The sequence below is a fragment of the Sturnira hondurensis genome, unplaced genomic scaffold, assembly GCF_014824575.4.
Source record: "Sturnira hondurensis isolate 20B ecotype Veracruz unplaced genomic scaffold, ASM1482457v3 Scaffold0019216, whole genome shotgun sequence".
Classification (NCBI taxonomy): domain Eukaryota; kingdom Metazoa; phylum Chordata; class Mammalia; order Chiroptera; family Phyllostomidae; genus Sturnira; species Sturnira hondurensis.
In genome coordinates, this window is record NW_028091847.1 from 7,642,213 (window position 1) to 7,660,579 (window position 18,367).

Consider the following 18,367-nt stretch of genomic DNA (forward strand, 5'->3'; position numbering starts at 1 on the left):
ATGTTACTCAATAAAGTAAAATCTACTGCTCTCAAGGAAAAATACAAAACACTTGATTTACGTCCTTACTGGGATAGATCTGAAGAGCAATGCTGTACAAAGGACTTCGGGGTTAGCTGCTAAAATATAAAAATTTTAAATGCAACTATAGCACACCAAATAAACTCCAAGTACAGGATGCACGCTACTTAAGAAAACCATGGAGTTTCTGGTTTAAAATAAACAGACATTAAGAAAAACTAAGGCTGTTGAAGATAGGCCAAATAATGGAAGAGCCTGGGGCAATACCTAACTTAGAGGTATACGAATAGCATTGATACTCTCGAAATGATGTAAGAAACAAAATCAATGATTTTAAAAATGTCTCCCAGTAAGAAGATTCAAGAAAGTTCAAAACAGATATACAGGCATGTATAGAAAGTTCAGAAATTTGGACTGTATTTTCCTAATTTGAAAAATCAAGAGAAATTTTATCACTCAAACCCACATTAGGAGACCTCACCTTTTTCTGGTTTTATCTTAGAATATTTTTCATCTTTATTCTTTGCTGTTCCTTTTCTGGCAGAAATGGCTTCATTTTTCTTTGTTTTTATGTCCTCTCTCACTTTGTAGCATTTTGTTGGATTTACTCGTTCTCTGACTTTTCCAAGTAACTTATCTTTAGAATTAGTTGAGGATGCTGGATGTCCATCTTCTTTCCTACTGGATTTCTGCGCCACAGGTCTGTTGTTTGCCAAAGTATCTTTTGGAAAGCATTCATTTCCTGAATACTCATTCCCTTTGGACCCTTTACTTTTAATATGCTTTTCAGCTTTCTTTAAATGATTTTCTTTCATTTCTTGATACCTTACTTCCTTTACATCGTTCTCGCCATTACCAGAAATCCCCAATCCAATTTTTTTGTATCTGTCAGCACGTCCAAGTTCTTGAGCAGTAGATCCCGCCTTTGCATTCTGCTTCCTACGTGATATTCCAGCATCCCTCACATGGCCTTCCAAAGAAATACCAGCACTACTGGTCTCTGGACACTCTGATACCGTCTGCTGCCTATCATCAGTATGTTGGAGTACTCTTTCTTCACTCGCTCCTTGACCGTGCCTCTGTGAAACTGAAGCATTGTAATAATCTCTTTGGTTTGCTCTGTGCTCTGAACTGGATGGTGTTTTCTGACAACTCGTGTCTTTGCAGACTTCTGGGAACGTGGTGTTTTCTTGTTTAAAAGCATCTACACCTTCTGCTGCTGAAGAGCTTTCCTCTTCTGGGCGAAAGCCATTCATCATGCTTGTCACCTGTTCAGTGACCACATCAGACAAAGTACAGCCGACCTCCCCAACAGCACTGGTCAGATCCTCCACAGCATTACTGATCGTGTCCACCAGAGAGGACACTGAAGGCAGACTCCGCTGCAGACTTCTGAAGAATGCCATTTTCTACTCCCTTGTCCCTACAAGGCGCAATAACGAACTTTTCTCTTCTCAAAATATTAACCACTTTGGAATCTCAATTTCACATTTACTCAAATGTTGTTACTCATGAGCTTGATATTAGTATTTCATATAGTGACTTTTTAAATCTTTTTGCAAATGCATTATGCACTGGAAGAAACATGTCGAAGCAAACACTCTTCCGAAAAAATAAAATAAAAATCAAACCACTTGCTTTAAATGTAATGACATTTTTTCCCACTCCATAGCTATCATAACAGCAGCAAGACAATATTTTCCCCTCAAATACTATTGGTTTTTAATTCTATACCTGCAAGAAGAAGTATAAAAAGGATTTTTATTATACACTTTTAGTTCATTTATTAATAAGGGAACTACCCTATTTTATTAACAAACTACCAGTATCATTTCAAATAAAAAAAATATTATGGAGAAATATTCATATCTCTTTACCTTATTTAATCTTACAATAATTCTAGGAGGCAAACATTTATTATTCCTATTTAGTAAGTCAAAGAAAAACAAGGCTCAGAAAAATTAAGAAGGTCCTTGAGATCTTTCCAATGGATCCTCAAGGTCAAAACTATTTTTATAACACAAATAAGAAGATAGAGTATTTAGCTTTTCCACTTTCATTTGCTCACAAATGAACACAGGAGTTTTCTGGAGACTTCATGAGAGACGAAATGAAGGAAATGTGAGAACTCAGCTGTTTCTTTCTTCTATGCCAGTCATTAGAGATCTTCCAAAAATTTAAACAATGTCACTTTTCTCACCAATTTTTTTAACAAATACACTTGTTAATTTAAAATATTATTTTTATTAATAAGTAACAGGCTTACTGCTTTCTTAATAAATTGTTAAAAATCTTCTTATATCTTCTCAGCTTTAACTTCTAGACGCTACATGTCAACAGACACAACTCTCAGGCAGAAGCCCTCGGGGCCCCTCCATAATGTTTAACGTGTGAACAGGCCATCAGACCAAAGAAACAACAGAGATGCTTCTCCAGAGACGCACTGGAGGCTGCCCGAAGAGCTATCTGTAGCCAGTTCATTCTAAACAAATGATCAAAAGCAGGGCTGAAATATGAGAAATAAATCCAACCATGTAAAGTTCTACAAGGTACTAATGCGAGTCACAGATGTAATTCAGTAACAGATTTTATAAACGAGGCTATCACTTTTTAAATTATCAGGAAAAAACATATGTCCATGGACAAGTAAAGCAAAGTTTCTCAGCTATAGCTCCTCAAAACTCTTCTAAACAAATGCCTTTATAATGGTCAGGTTTCTTCTGTTATCATTTACATAATCCAGTCACTGGAAATAACTCAGTGACTTAGCAAAGAACGCAGTAATTTTTAAAAAATAACTCCAAGGAAAGCTTTCCCGTAAGAGAAAGAACACAGAGCCTCACCTTTCCTGGTACAGAGTAAGAGTAAGTTGTATAATCCCTGTGATACAAGGAAGGGAAAAGAGCAGTAACTTTTATACCCAGACTTTAACTATACACTAAGTTATTTAAAAAAAAATAACCTTCTCCAAACACTAAAGTTATCTATCAGCTGAGATTTCAACAGCAGGTAAAGGAAAGAGTGAATACTTCCAAAAGCCTTCTAGGCACACAGGAAACAAGCTAACTAGAGAGTTATTCGGATAAGAGATTTAAGCTCTATAAAGTAACAAGACACTCCCTTCTTTTTAAAGCCTATCTATTTGTATTATATTCTAAAGAGTAAATCTTACAGATGAAAGATCAAAGTTACTTTGTAATAGTATCAATCTACCTTTACCCAATATATTAGCAATTGGTGGGCAACAGAGAGACAACTGAACCTAATACACTTAACAGTCTTCTACTCTCACAGACTAGCCCAAACACTAGTTTACAGTATATGTTAAAACCAAACTACTTATTATATGTTAATAAAACAACAGGATAGTACAGATATAAAGAACAAAGAGAAGCAGTGATGGTACTTACAAATTTTGTCTTGGGAATTCTTCCTTGTACTGTACCCTGAACCGAGGTCTGGAAACCCGCCAACATTTTCAAAACAGACCTTCTTATTAATATAGAGCAAAAGGAGCAGCATCAAGACAATAAACACCCCGACCGCTGACAAAAATCCAACCGCCTCTGGAGAGACTAGAGGAGAAAGAAAGTCACAGCTGTAAGCATTTATTCCTCTTTAAGCTACAAGCAAGAAGAAAACCCCCAGGGAAATGTTACATTACTGTCTTATTTGAATTATATTTTTAAACTATCATAGTTCACAAGTGTTTAGTTTACAAGAAAAACAACTGCACAATTTAATGAATTGTTCAATTCACTCAACAGCATTTATTCAACTCTTCTAAAAGTTTTCCCTAGAAATTACATTGCGACAATCTTAAAAGAGTCTATAAATTAGGCAGTTTAATGTTTAGTTCATTGAAGAGTATTACAAAAATTTTAATACAAACATCACAAAAAAAATACAAACATCACAAAAAATATTTCCCATGCACAAGTATTTTCCATGCACAAATTTGACATTAATCAAATTTGTGAGAATGTATATTCTTTTTTTATCCACATACAAGGACATCTTTTAATTGCTGAGAGAGAGAGAGAGAAACATCAATGCTGACAAAGGATCAAACCCACAACCTGGATACCTGCCCTGACCAGGATTCAAACCCGTGATCTTTTGGTGTATGGGATGACACTCCAACTGAGCCATATCAGCCAGGGCAGTATACAAAGAATGTATATATTCTAGAAGCAGCAAGAGATAAGGGGACAGTCACCTACAAAGGAGTTCCCATCAGACTGTAAGTGGATTTCTCAAAAGCGACCTTACAGGCAAGAAGGGGCTGGACAGAAGTATTCCAAGTCATGAAATCCAAAGACCTACATCCAAGATTACTTTATCCAGCAAAGTTTTCATTTAGAATGGAAGGACAGATAAAGTGCTTCTCAGATAAGATCAAATTCAAGGAGTTCATCATCACCAAGCCCTTATTATATGAAATGTTAAAAGGACTTATATAAGAAAAAGAAGATAAAAAATATGAACAGTGAAAGGACAGCAAACTCACAGTTATCAACAACCACCCGTAAAACAAAAGCAAACCAAGAAGACAGCTAGATCAGGAGTGGAACCATAGAAATGAAGAACACATGGAGGGTTAGCAACAGGGGAGTGGGAGGAGGAGAAGTGGGGAGAAGGTACAGAAAATAGCATAGAGGGTAGGTAGAAAATAGGGGGGAGGGCAAGAATAGTAGGGGAAATATAGAATCTAATGAACTTGAGGCACGTGGTCATAAATTAAAGGGGGGGAATGGTGGGGGAGGGGTGTGCAGGGTAGAGGAGAATGGAGGGGGGAATAGAACAACAACTGTAATGGTATAATCAATAAAATATATTTAAAATATATATATATTCTATATATAAGGAATGTATGTCATTATTCTCATCCCTAAAAGCTTCAGCGGCCCTTTTTTATTACGTGATCTTTGGACTTAATCTGACATTCAAAGCTCCAGCCTCTCTTTTTAATATTACACTCCAATCAAATGGTTCTACTCATTGCCTCAAAATCAGCTACATAGTATTACCACAAACCCTGTTCTTTCCAACCTCTTCCCCTTGCCTGGAAAGAGCAAGTCTCCTCTCTCCCATATCCCACCCTCCCACCCACCCACCATTTCTGGAGCAGCAGCCATACACCAAGCGTTACCACAGACACAGTTTCTGTCTTCCGCGGACAGTCCGGTGAAAGCAGTTACAACATGGCGTAACAGAGGCTGTGCCTGGGGAAGAACAGGGGCTACGAGACCTACAGAAACACGTAATCCAGTGTTGAAAGTTCAAGTAAGCTCTTCTGAGAGCAGTGACCTCTATGATTCTATTTTAAGGATTAGGAAGAATTACCTGAGTTAATATGACTGAAGGCAGAAGAAACAGCACACGCAAAGGTGCAGGGATAAGAGATCACTGTATATTCTACAAACTCCATGAAACTTTGTTGTAACGAACTATCGGATTCGAAGAACACCATCTCAGAAGAACACATGAAATCAGTCCTGACCACGCGGCTCAGCTGGTAAAAGCACCATCCTGATGTGCCAAGGCCGTGGGTTCAATCTCAAGTCAGGACAGATGCAAGAAGCAACCAGTGAATGCATAAAGAAGTGGAATGACAAGTCAATGTTTCTCTCTCTCTCTCAAATTAATCCAAAAAACTATTTAAAGGAATACATGAAATTATCCACAGAGATTTATTAGCATGAAAACACAAAATCTTCTCCAACTTCTTCAGTCCTCAGCAACCCCTCCTCTTTCCTTTCAGTGTCTGCATTATTTGTCGCTCCACCAATCATTTGGAGTTAACAGGAACTAAAGTTTCATATCCCCAGTGCCTTCAATATAACCCTCAAGTATTAGTTGAGAATAAAGCCTAAGCTTCAAATACCCTCTACAACCTACTCTTTCTTCCTCCACTGCTCAAACAGCAACTAAACGTCATCTCCCTCAAGATTCTTTTCTTTATCAGAAGAGCCACAACAATTGGCATCTAACTCACTTTTTAAAATAAAGTCACCAACCAGTCAGCGATGAGTGCTTTCATCTCCAGGACTTATTTTATTTGTGAAAGCTAGGCATCCCAGGTGTAGATATGACATGACACTGTATCTAGTCAAAGTTGGGCCAATAGTATCGTCATGGAGGGTGGAGCAAAGAATGACAGTGTGAGAGGGACAGTGAGGAGAGAGGGGAGGAGGTGACAAGAATGGAAGAAGTGCTCCACGAATACAAGGCTGATGCTGAGGAACAGCTCTTGCTACCCAAACCAAGAAGACAACGATGCCCTGCCCCTCTCATTTCCAGGCTGAAGAAAAATAAGGGAAGAGAACAGTATTTTAATAACAGGGTATAAAATACATGGCAAAGGCAGTGGTACTACGCATCAACCCCAAAGGATGAGATAATAATGAAAACAAAGAATTACCAGAATTTCTAAAAGATAGGAAGGTTAGAAGCAAGACAGAACCTGGTATGAAGAGGTAAAACGCTCAATATACTTTACGAAAAAGCAAAATGCTCACCGTATCTATCTGTAATACTAGACTGTAAACAGCGGATACGGACAGGAGCCCCCCTTCTCACTCAGAAATGTGATGCCTGAAGTGAACACACAGGGTTAGACGGCGCGCAGCCTGAAAATCCTCCCTCTTCTCAGAAAACTAAAAGAGGAAAAATAAAGTTCAACTCACTTAAGAAGACTAGTTATTGCTAATAAAAACAGCAACAGACATACAGCATATATTATGTGCTACTCACTGTTTTGAACACTTCGTATATGTTAACTCTTTTAATCTTCACCATTATACTAGTAGTATTATCCCAATATAAATTATGGTACAAAGATATTACACAACGTGCCCAGTCAGTAAGTAGAAGAGTCAGGACTCGAACCCTGTCTGGCTCCAGAGTCTGGGTTTTTAACTACTGCTCATACCACTCCTCCTGTTCTCCTCTCTCCTTCCCTTCTTGCCTCAATCCTATTTCTACATTCCTCTTTCATCCCCCTCCGTCCCACTTTTAAATTCAGTCTAGGGGAAAAGATCAGCTACAAACAAGTACAACAGGGTAAGGGCTGTAATGGAGGTATGAGTTCAGTATGTTACTGGAACACAAAGAAGAAATACAACCCAGGGAAGTTACGAACACTTCAGAAAGGATGCGACACTGGCTCGGGGCATTAAAAATGAACAGAACTCCATGAAACAGTAAAAGGGCAGATGAAACAGCATGGTCAAGGACACAGACACAACGTGCACGCATGCACAGGCACTAATGGGGCACAGGCGTGGCTGTCTCACCTCTGTATTCTCAAAGCACCTAGTACTATGCCATGTAGCTGATGTCACAGAAACATCTATAAATGAATGAACGTGTGTTCAGGAAAGACAAACATATACCAGGAGAGCTGTGACTGGAGATGAAGGCAAGGTCCAAAATGTCAAAGAACCTTCAGTATCATCCTAAATCTTTTATACTTAATGAACTATTTTGCTTAAACCAGTTAAGAATCCGAGATACGGCAGGAAGTGAATGGTGACAAACGAGTTCCTAAATCAAGTGGCAGCAACGGTGGCAGAAAAGGGAATTCTAGTCTCTGTTCAAGGAAAACTGATGATAACCCAATGTAGAGCATGTGAAGAAAGAAGTTCAGGATAATTCTGAAGTTTCTCGCTTACGTACATAGTAACACCATTAACCAAATAAAAAAAACGGGAAGACATGGTGTGGGAAAGGGGCTCAGAGGGAAGCAGAGGGGAGAGGCAGAGTTAGCGTCTGACGTGTTACCTCAGCAACACGAGCAGGATGTTTCAGCTGTGGACGGTAAAGAGGGGAATATGAGTACAGCGCTCCGGCGAAGGCCAGCGTAGGCATAAAAGATCTGGAGTTTTTCCCTTTGCGTATCCTATTCTATGTGAAAGACTTCACTGACCAAACACAAGCCAAACTGGAGATTGATAGGTGCTAGGCTTCATTAATGGTAAATCTCTTATTTCACAAAATTTTAGATAAATATTTTAGATGCCGTGACACTGGACAAATTTTACAAAATCTTCCCCACTAGAAAAGAGGAAAGATGTCTAATGTAAACACACTACTCACACAATTCCCATTCCACCCACTGCCTGACTAAATGTCCATTCTCTGCATTCACCGAAGAGTTTATATACCTAAAATTTTTAAATGATAACATGGTTGTAGACAAAAAAATAAGTAACATATGTTCTAACAGAAAAGTATTAAAAAGCTTCACACTTCCATTTTCATCCTTATTTCAGGATTAGAATAATATTTACTTCAAATGACATGATACCAGAAGTTGGCCAGTAACAATTCAAAGTATAAAAACATTTGATAAATCCCACTTCTGCATAAAACTACAACAGAAATACAAAAAGTTAAACTAAAGACAGACATGAATGCTCTAACACCTTAAAAAAGTTAAAATTATACTAACTTAGACCTCAGTGATATAAAATGTGTTCTCATCCAGGATAAGAGGGAGATTTACCTCCAAAATTCTATTAATTTTATGAATCTGCTTATAAAGCATAAATATTTCAAGATTCTGGTTAATCTACCCACACATAAACATACTTTTGTCGAATATTCTAGATCATACACTGCAGACAAGTAAACGATACTTAAGGAGGACCTTCAGAAATCTTTTAACCGCACACAGCTACAACCTCAATAGAGCCCAATTTTATAGGTATGGGTATTGAAGCTCAGGAAAAGTAGAATTTGTGAGACCTTAAAAGTGTTATTCAGTGATAGGATCTTGATTTGAATGCAGGCACACTGACTCCTGTTGCCAAAATGTTAAATATTAATTCCCATCGCTCCCTATTTGCCTGGTAGTTATACTTTCTTCCATTTTAAACTTTAATGCTCAAAACAATTTCCTGATAGTTAAGCACTGGACATTATCCTCGTCTTTAGCTTAGTAAACTGAGGCCCAGAGAGTAATTAGCTTGTCTAAGGTCACAAATCTAGGAAATGGTAGAGTCCGGATTTGAACCCAGACATTCTGACTCCAGAGCCCATGGTCTTAAACTCCAAGCAACACTGCTTCCGTACGTGCCAACCTGCAACGCAGGAAGGAAGGGAAAGCTCTGTGATCAGAGTACACGGCTTACACATATATTATGAAAAATATTTTGTAGTTAGCTTTTATACATGTTAAGAGAGAGCAAACGATTTCAGCTTTCTCAAAATAAATACATAACTTACAAAACTGGAATCGTAATTTTTATATTCAAGATGCTTTTCAAAATACTCTAAGATAAATTTTAGCCCTATGCTTAGAAATCAAAATCAGTGGTACATCCTTATTAATATGCCATGTTTAAAAAGTTAATAACATAAATAAAAGTTTAAAAACTGAAGTATGCTATAGAGTAAGTTGACGTTCATTAGTAATGCGCAATAAAAATACAGGTAATGTTTCTGTGAGCCCTATGTTCCTCTGTCTGAAGTATCTAAAGACAATTCTGAAAATTAAAACAGGGTACAAGGTACAATAATGTCACCAGAAAATAACAAAGTTTAACTTATCGAAGATTAATGATTATTTACGTTATGTCTACTTACCTGGCTTTCTCTGTTACCTCCACTATATATTTAGAAATAGCTATACACACACTTAGAAAAGAGAAATTTATTTAAAAATTACCATTTTTGTCAAAATTCAAGCTTAATTAGCAGTAAAATTCATTTTAATGTCTACAAATAAACTGACTATAGAAAGAAAATGACAAAAGAACAGTCTTACAAAGTAAAAGAGCAAATCCATTTTGACTTGAAAGTGCCGCAGAATTCACCTGAATTCGACTTGCCATTTTATCACAAAAGAACATTTTCTACGTAAAGTTTATTAAGAAATACTAGGACATACATAAAATTAAGTATAAAAGAAATACTTATTAAGCCAACATATTTTAAATATCTATTTGTACAATATTCTTTTCTAAATCAAACTTACTTTTATCAAAACAAATTATAAATTCTAGGATAAATTTTATAAAACTATTCTACTCATTATATTTCATATGCAAATTTAAATAAAAAGCACCCATGCTTCTTATAATACTTTTAAAAAGAAGGATAAGAAGAAACAACTCACAATTTGCATTGTAAGGTCTGTATTGCTGATCTGTCCTGCTGGGCATGAAACACTAGTCTTCCAACTACATGTCATGGAGACTTTAATAATTCATTCAATAGCTGCAATTCTATCTCTTGAATAAAATGTGAACTATGTAAGACGTCAACTTTTATTTTTAATAAAACACTTTCACTTCTACCCATTATGAAACAAACACTGAAATACTGATAACAGTAAAAATAAAAAACTTTTTATTTAGTAAAGTATTAAGTATTTTTCTGATATTCTAATCAGAAAAATTCCACAATTTGTTTTGCTTTAGTTTGAACATAAAATAGAGAATTTATCAATATTTCCAAGAAACAATGAAGAAAAATAAGAGATCAATTTGATATCTTTAAATTTCCTTTTGGAACATCTCAACTACTTCCATAAATAAAATCTTCCTTGAAATTTCTACAATGTGTTATAAATAATGCAAAGCTGGAAAGACAGCATACAAATCAAAGAAAGGAATATAGCAATACATAACTATTAACTGAATTTTAATTTTAAAAATCAGTTAAAGAAAAAAGCATTTACTCAGAAGTGATACATCCATTGCTGAGTAACTTAAAGGGGCAACAAAGGCAAAGGTACAGATGGCAGTGATGCCTAGAACTTCAGAAATAAAACTGCCCTCCTGGAAAAGTTACCTGACAAAGTTGATAAAATAAAATTCTACCCCATTTATTTCAAATGTCAAACCAGACTGAAACAATATTTCTTTTAAGTACCATGTAATAAATTGAAATTACATTCAATATCATAATAGCAACAAAAAATCCTAAATCAAATTTTTTTGCTATTCAGTTGTATATTTTTTGTCCATGCCCATGGGTCATTCACACATGTCCTTGGCCTAGTCCCTTCCCCTTCTTTCCACCATTATTCCCCTCTCCTCTCCCCTACAGCCACTATCAGTCATGTTTCCATGTCTCTGGTTCTATTTTGCTCATTAATTTTGTTCATTAATCCCTCTTATTGGTGAGATCATATAGTATTTATCTTTCACTCTCTGGCTTATTTCACGTAGCATAATATTCCCCAGTTCTATTCATGCTGTTGAAAAAGACAGGAGCTCCTTATTTCTTTCTGTTGCACAGTATTTCATTGTGTAAATGTTTTTTGATCTACTCAATTACTGATGGACACCTAGGCTGTTTCCACCACTTGGCTATTGCTGCTATGAACATTGGGGTGCATAAATTCTTTTGAATTAGTGTTTTTGGGATTCTTAGAGTATATTCCCAACAGTGGAACTGCTGGGTCAAAAGGCAGTTTCACTTTTAGTTTTTTGAGGAAATTCCATAGTGTTTTCCACAGTGGCTGCACCAGTCTGCATTCCCACCAACAGTGAGCGTACTAGGGTTTCCTTTTCTCCACATCCTTGCCTGCACTTGTTGTTTGTTGATTTCACTTGTAATATTTTAGATATTAACCCCTTATCAGATATATGGTTTGCAAATATTTTCTCCCATTCCAGTGACTGTATTTTCATTCTGTTGATTGTTTCCTTGGCTGTGTAGAAGTTTTTTAAAACTTAGTGCAATCCCACTTCTTTATTCTTGCTTTCACTATCTTACTTATGGTATCATATAAAAAAAATCATCCCCAGGCCCTGGCTGGTGTAGCTCAGTGGACTGAGCTTGGGCCTGCGAATCAGAGGATCGAGGTTCGATTCCCAGTCAGGGCACATGCCTGGGTTGCAGGCCAGTTCCCTGCAGGCCAACTCCCAGCAGGAGACGCACGAAAGGCAACCATACATTGATGTTTCTCTCCCTCTCTCCTTCCCTTCCCCTCTAAAGATAAATAAATAAAATCTTTAAAAAAAAAAAAATCATCCCCAGACCAATGCTAACCTTCTTCCGTTTTCCCCAAGTAGTTTAACAGTTTCATGTCTTACAGTTAAGTTTTTGATCCATTTTGAGTAATTTTTGTATATGTTTAAGATTAAGGGCCCTAGTTCATTTCTCTGTATGTAGATATGCAATTTTCCCAACATTATCACTGAAAAACTATCTTCTTCACCCTCATTTGTTCTTGGCATCCTTGTTGAAAAGGATGCATCTACAGTTGACAATAGATGCATAAATTTAGTTCTGGGCTCTCTAATTTTTCCAATGATCTATATGCCTTTTTAAATGCTATATCATGCTATTTTGATTAATACAGCTTTGTAATATAGTTTAAAGTCAGTTGGTCTGATGCTTCCAGCTTTGTTCTAGCTTAAAATTTCTTTGTTTGGGATCTCTTGTGGTTCCAAGCAAATTTTTAGGATTTACATAAGGACTGCACTGAATCTGTAGGTCATTTTAGATGGCACGGACATTTTACCAATATTAATTCCTGTAATCCATCAACAGGGGAAGTCTTTCTATTTATCTGTGTCTTCTTTAATTTCCTTCATTAATGGCCTACTTTTTAGAGTACAAGTCTTTTATCTCTTTGGTTAAGTTTATACCTAATTGTTTTATTCTTCTAGTTGCTATTGTGAATAAAATTGTTTTCCTAATTTGCTTTTCAACAGTTCATTTTTGTATGCACATAACAAATGACTGTTTTCTATATTAATATTGTGTTCCACAACTTTTATTGAATTTACTTATTAGTTCTAGAAGTTTTTTGTTTGTTTTATTGAGTCCTAAAGGTTTTCTACATGTATGATCATAATCATGATCATGTCAGTTTTTGTTTTAAATTCTATTTTGCCTAATATAAGTATAGCCATTGCTATATTCTTTTGGTTACTATTTGCATAAAATATATTTTTTTCATCTCTTCACCTTCAGATTATGTGTGTCTTTAAATCTAAAGTGAGTCTCTTATTGGTAGCATATCGTTTGATATTGTTTTTTTAATCCACTCAACCATTCTATGTCTTTTGATTGGTGACTACAATCCATTTAAATAAGGTAATTTTTGGTAGGTGAGGGCCACTATGACCACTTTGTTTGTTATTTTCTACCTGTTATACAGATGCTTTGACCCTCTCTTCTTCTCTTGGTGGCTTTCCTGGTTATCTGATCATTTTTGTGGTAATTAGCTTTGATTGTTTTTCTCTTTATCCTTATGCATCTATTTCAGGTTTTTCTTTGCAGTTAGTTTAAGGTTCGCATAAAAATATCTTGTAGTTACAATCATTCGAGTTGATGACAATTTAACTTTAATTGCATACAGAAACTCTATATTTTTACTACCCCAAATGTATTTTCATAGTCAGAGTTTGCTTTTTATATTGTGTATCCAATAACAAAATTTAATTTATGTTTTCATATGCTTTTGTGTTGATGTTTAGTGAATTTTTGTTTTAGTTTCAAGAACTCCTTAAGTACTTCTTATATAGCAGGTCTAATGGTGATAAATTACCTCTGTTTTTCACTTATCTGGAAAAGACTTTATCTCACTGTCATGGTTAAACAATATATATTTTTTCGGGTATAGTGTTCTTGGTTGGCAGGATTATTCTTTCAGTTCCTTGAATGTATCATCTTACTCTCTTCTGGCCTGCAAGGTTTCTCTGCTAAGAAACCTGCTGATAGTCCTAGAAGGGGTTCCTTTGTATGTGACAAGTTGCTTTTCTCTTCCTGCTTTCAAAATTCCCTGTCCTTGACTTTTCACAATTTTATTGTAATGTGTTTCAATATAGTCTTCTTTGCATTATCCTGTTTGGGAACTTTTCAGCTTCCTGAAACTGGATGCCTACCTCCCTCCTCAAACTAGTTAAGTTTTTAATCATTATTAAAATGATGATCATTATTAACCTCTCTATCCCCTTCCTCAACCACCTTCTCCATATGGAACTCCAATAATACATATCATGTATGGCTCTCTTGATGGTGTCCCATAAATCCCATAGAATTTCTTTACTATTTTTTTATTCTCTCTTCTCTTCTGACTGGATAATTTTAATTGCTGCTAGGTCCTTATGCTTTCCTTATCCCCAGTTGAAGAATGTTGTAGCCAAGAGTACCTCTCTTGATATGAGGGTGTTCACATGAGTTCAGTAGTGGAACTGGAGTCCAAGGCATGGATGTATTGGTACATCCACAGCAGCACCAAGGCCTGAGGTGCAGGCACAGGCAGATCAGATGCAGCCCCAGTGTCTGGGTGCAGGTAGAATGGTTGTGAAGCTAGGACCTGGGGCATTAATATAGTGGCACCAGGATGGGGGTTGGAGGTTAGAGGGATAATGTTGGCTCCAGCCTGGGAGTAGGGAGGAGCAGAGATAACTCCACACCCCATGTGAGGCTACTGCGGTGGCTCTGTTCCTGGGAAGTAGTGGGAGACACAGGGGTGTGTGCTCCAGGGGGATACAACGGGGTCGACTCTAGGCAGCTCCTTCATCTGGTCTGTGTTGCGAAGACTGTGGAGGTCCTCTATTGCAAAAGCTGCAAGTGCCCATGGCAGTGGCAAGGGCTAATGGGTTCCTCGATACTAGTGGAGAAAGTTGCTGGAGTCTTTTTGCTATTCTTCCCCCCCCCCCAAAGGGAGGTCATGGCCAAGGGAATCTCTTTTGGTGACAAGCTCTGCAGGACTAGAGGATGAGGTAATGCAAATAAAATGCTTCCTCTGCTCTTCCATGATTTTCTTCAGTTTTTATGCCCCACTGGATTGCTGTACCTTCTTCACTGTATCCCACAGCTTTCCTCAAATTATTTTCATCTGTAGCTATTTAATCATTTGTGTGTGTTGGGGGCAGAGGATAAGTGACCTTCTAATCCATCACTTGCTGTTGTCATCTCTAACTACTTCTCTTCCAAATGATTAAAATACCCTTCTGCTCACCTTAAAAAAAAACCTCAGAATTTCCCTCCGCTAAATTTGGTCCATTTTGAGAAGACAGAGTTTTGGATGAAAACAGTGCATAGTTCACGGCATATGGGTTTACTGTATCTGAATACATATGTATGCAATCAAAAGTCCATCTACCTTAAAAGCATATCATGTAGTCTTATTACCACTAAACAGGTCCAACACCTGATAGTAGTGATACGAGCTCCACATCACATTAGGTACCCATTTCCATACAGGAACTTGAACACTAAAAACTATTTACTTGAATCCCCAATGCATGATGAATAAAGAATATGGAGCTCCATTCTGCAAAGTAACATCTTTCTACCATTTTTATTGACATGTACACCAATGGACATAATGAAGCCAAAAATATTTGAATTTTTAAAAAAATTACTCTAAAAGAGCTCTAATACATTCCCCTTATTTCAGCTACAGGTAGATTTACTGAACAATCAGTGGACAGGCATGGCAGTGCTGGAGCAGAATCAAGTAGGAAGCAGAGTTTTGGTCTTTAGAGGTTGGAAATACACATTTTAAACCAATGAAGTAAGAACTAATTTCAATTTAAATTGCTTTATAAAATAAGAAATGGTGTTACAGGTTAACTAAAACAACTGTAACAAAACCAGCATTCATCACACAGCTGAAGAAAGAATCCAGCAATCAAAACAGAAAAGCAAAGGAACAGACTGATAAAATTCAGAGAAAAAAAATTTGATGGTATACCATGACATACCTTTCAATAGGGTCTATTTTAGTTGGAGACTTATGAAGCTGTTATATAATTTAGTAAGAAAAAGTCTTTTTATTTTAAAATTGATAAAAAACAAAATTTAAAGATTTTGCTGAAATTTTAAAAATGTAATACAAAACCTTTAGAAATTTTGATGCTTTTAATAGTTATCTTTATGTTCCCGTGGGGATAGATGTTCTCGTTCCTTTCAGTGGAAAAGTCTGAAGGGTACTAACTGTACCGTAATTTATTCAATAAATACCAAGCAGTAAGAGTGAAGTCTGCATAAAACAAACTAGTACCTGAACCCAGACTCAATAAACTACTACAGGAGAACTTAACCTTGATTTGGGAGATAAGAGAAGACTTCCAGGAGGAAGGAACACCTAAACTGAAATAGGAAGATTCTAGAATAAGAAAGAGCAAGAGATGAAGTGAAAAGAAAGACAATTATTTATATTAAAAGGCCCACAGGCAAGAGAGAATGACACATGGAAGGAATAGAATAAAAGGCGGAAAGTGTTACTAGAGAAAGCTGGATATCAAGCCAGGGCAAAACCATGAAGTCCTTTGAAAAATTGTTAAGGATTCCACAAGGATTCAATAAATATTTTAACTATGAAAGTAATAAGATCACTCTGGTAGAAATAAAAACAGGAATGGAGAACCAGACCTTTTAGGCTGTCTCACATATATAAGATAGTTAAGGGATAAACATACACATTATCCTATATTAATTTAAAAATGCTTTTTCTAATGGGAGGGAGGGGGGAGCATGGGAGGTGGGATGGGATGGGAGCAATAGACAGAAAACTGTACTTGAAAAAGAATTAAATAAAAAAATTGAGAAAAAAACTAAAAATAAAAATGCTTTTTCTGGGCCCTGGCTGGTGTAGCTCAGTGGATTGAGCGCGGGTCTGCGAACCACACGACTGTGGTTCGATTCCCAGTTAGAGCACATGCCTGGGTTGCAGGCCAGTTCCTGGTTCCCAGCAGGGGACACACGACAGGCAACCATACATTGATAGTTCTCTCTCTCTCTCCTTCCCTTCCCCTCTAAGATAAATAAACAGAATCTTTAAAAAAAATAAAAATGCTTTTTCTGAACTTGCTTCATTAATGCTTCTATTTCCAATGAAAGAGACCTTCCAATCCATGGCATTATATCACAATCATCTAACAAAACACACATCACTTATGATTTTGTGAACATATTTTAAAAAGTAGTGCCCTGATGGTGTGGCTCAGTTGGCTGGGCACCGCCCCACACAGCGAAGGGTCACCAGAGTCTGATTTCCAGTCAGGGCACGTGCCTGGACTGTGCGTATGGTTGAGCTGCATATGAGAGACAAGCAAATATTTCTCACATCAGTGTTTGTCTTCCTCTCTTTCTCCCTTCCCTTCTTAAATAAGTAAGTAAGTAAATAAAGTGGTAGTTATTTTTTTAAAAACAATCATGGCAACCGTATGAGAAAAATATTAGTCCAAGTTATCAAAATACCAATTCTCAATTATCTAGAAAAATACCTGACATCAAGGAGCAACCTTTATTGTCTCAGAAAAAAGAGTCAAGATAACTTACTAATTTCTTTCTGTGAAAAGAATGACTATGCAGACAAGGAAAACATATAACGTCTAGCTTTCCTAAATAAATCTCACAACCTTCTCTACAAAGAAATTTCTGTTTAATCAACAAACTTAGGACACAGGGTACAGATTCTAGGTTAAGATTTGGAAGCCCACGTAAGTCAGGAGGTCTTATGGCACACCATACCCCCTAGGCTATCTCTCAGGCACACACTGGTACACAACCAGTTTTGGGTTTTTTGCCTTGTACCAACCTTGCTGTGTTATCATATTTGCACTTATTGGCAACCAGGCTTAATGCCAAAGAAGCCATTCAAGTCACTCCTTCCCTAACTGAATACTCTTTTTCTAGCCCAGCAACTTGAAGTCAGGAAACTGCAAATGGCCGTGTATGTGACGAAGTGCTGAAATATACAGATAGATGCGAGAGCACAGGAAGCTGGGCTGGAGATTCCCAAGGACACTGGCTTAAAAAAAAAAAGACGACAAAGAGCTGGTGCCACCCCACAGCCTCCAGTTTGACCACGAGGATACCAGGTGGCAAGAAGAAACACGAATGAGCCAACCACAAGAATGTCACCACCTCTCTACTTCCTGCTTACAAAAAATGCAGATTTTTATCTTCCTTTTAACCACTTGCTTCTCTAAAGCCATGTGGAAAATTCCACGTGCATGCACACTTTGTGCTCAGCTTATAAAAGCAACTAAGCAAAGCCAGCCCCCACTCCAACTCAGTGGCCCTATCTTTCCTCTGCTCTGCCTCTTGATTTGTATCTTGGGACACGGAAATAACCAAATGCGGGTAACAGGTAGGTAGGTAAGTAGATAGGAAGGTACACGGACAGATACATAGAATGAAGGTGCACAAAAAAATGTAATATTACATCTAAAACTCAATGTCTCATAATCAGATTAGAGAAAATCATTCTATAAACTGTTACGTAATACCTTTACCAATAACTGGGATGAAGGAATTGAGAGTATGTTCTTAATTTTTGTAAAAGGAACACTAGGCTGGGTTTGGTTGCTCGTTCATTAAAAGAAAGACCCACAAGGGACCTCAATGTATTAAAGAGATAATA

General features: G+C 36.9%; 1 protein-coding gene across 1 annotated transcript in view; it reads right to left on the minus strand.

The window, feature by feature from the left end:
• Positions 1-18,367, minus strand: part of SYT14 (synaptotagmin 14) — a 237,278-nt gene that overhangs the window by 174,767 nt on the left and 44,144 nt on the right. The window contains exon 3 of the mRNA XM_037027621.1: positions 3,432-3,596. Within this exon, the coding sequence (XP_036883516.1) occupies positions 3,432-3,596 (165 nt within the window). The remainder of the gene's footprint in view (positions 1-3,431; positions 3,597-18,367) is intronic.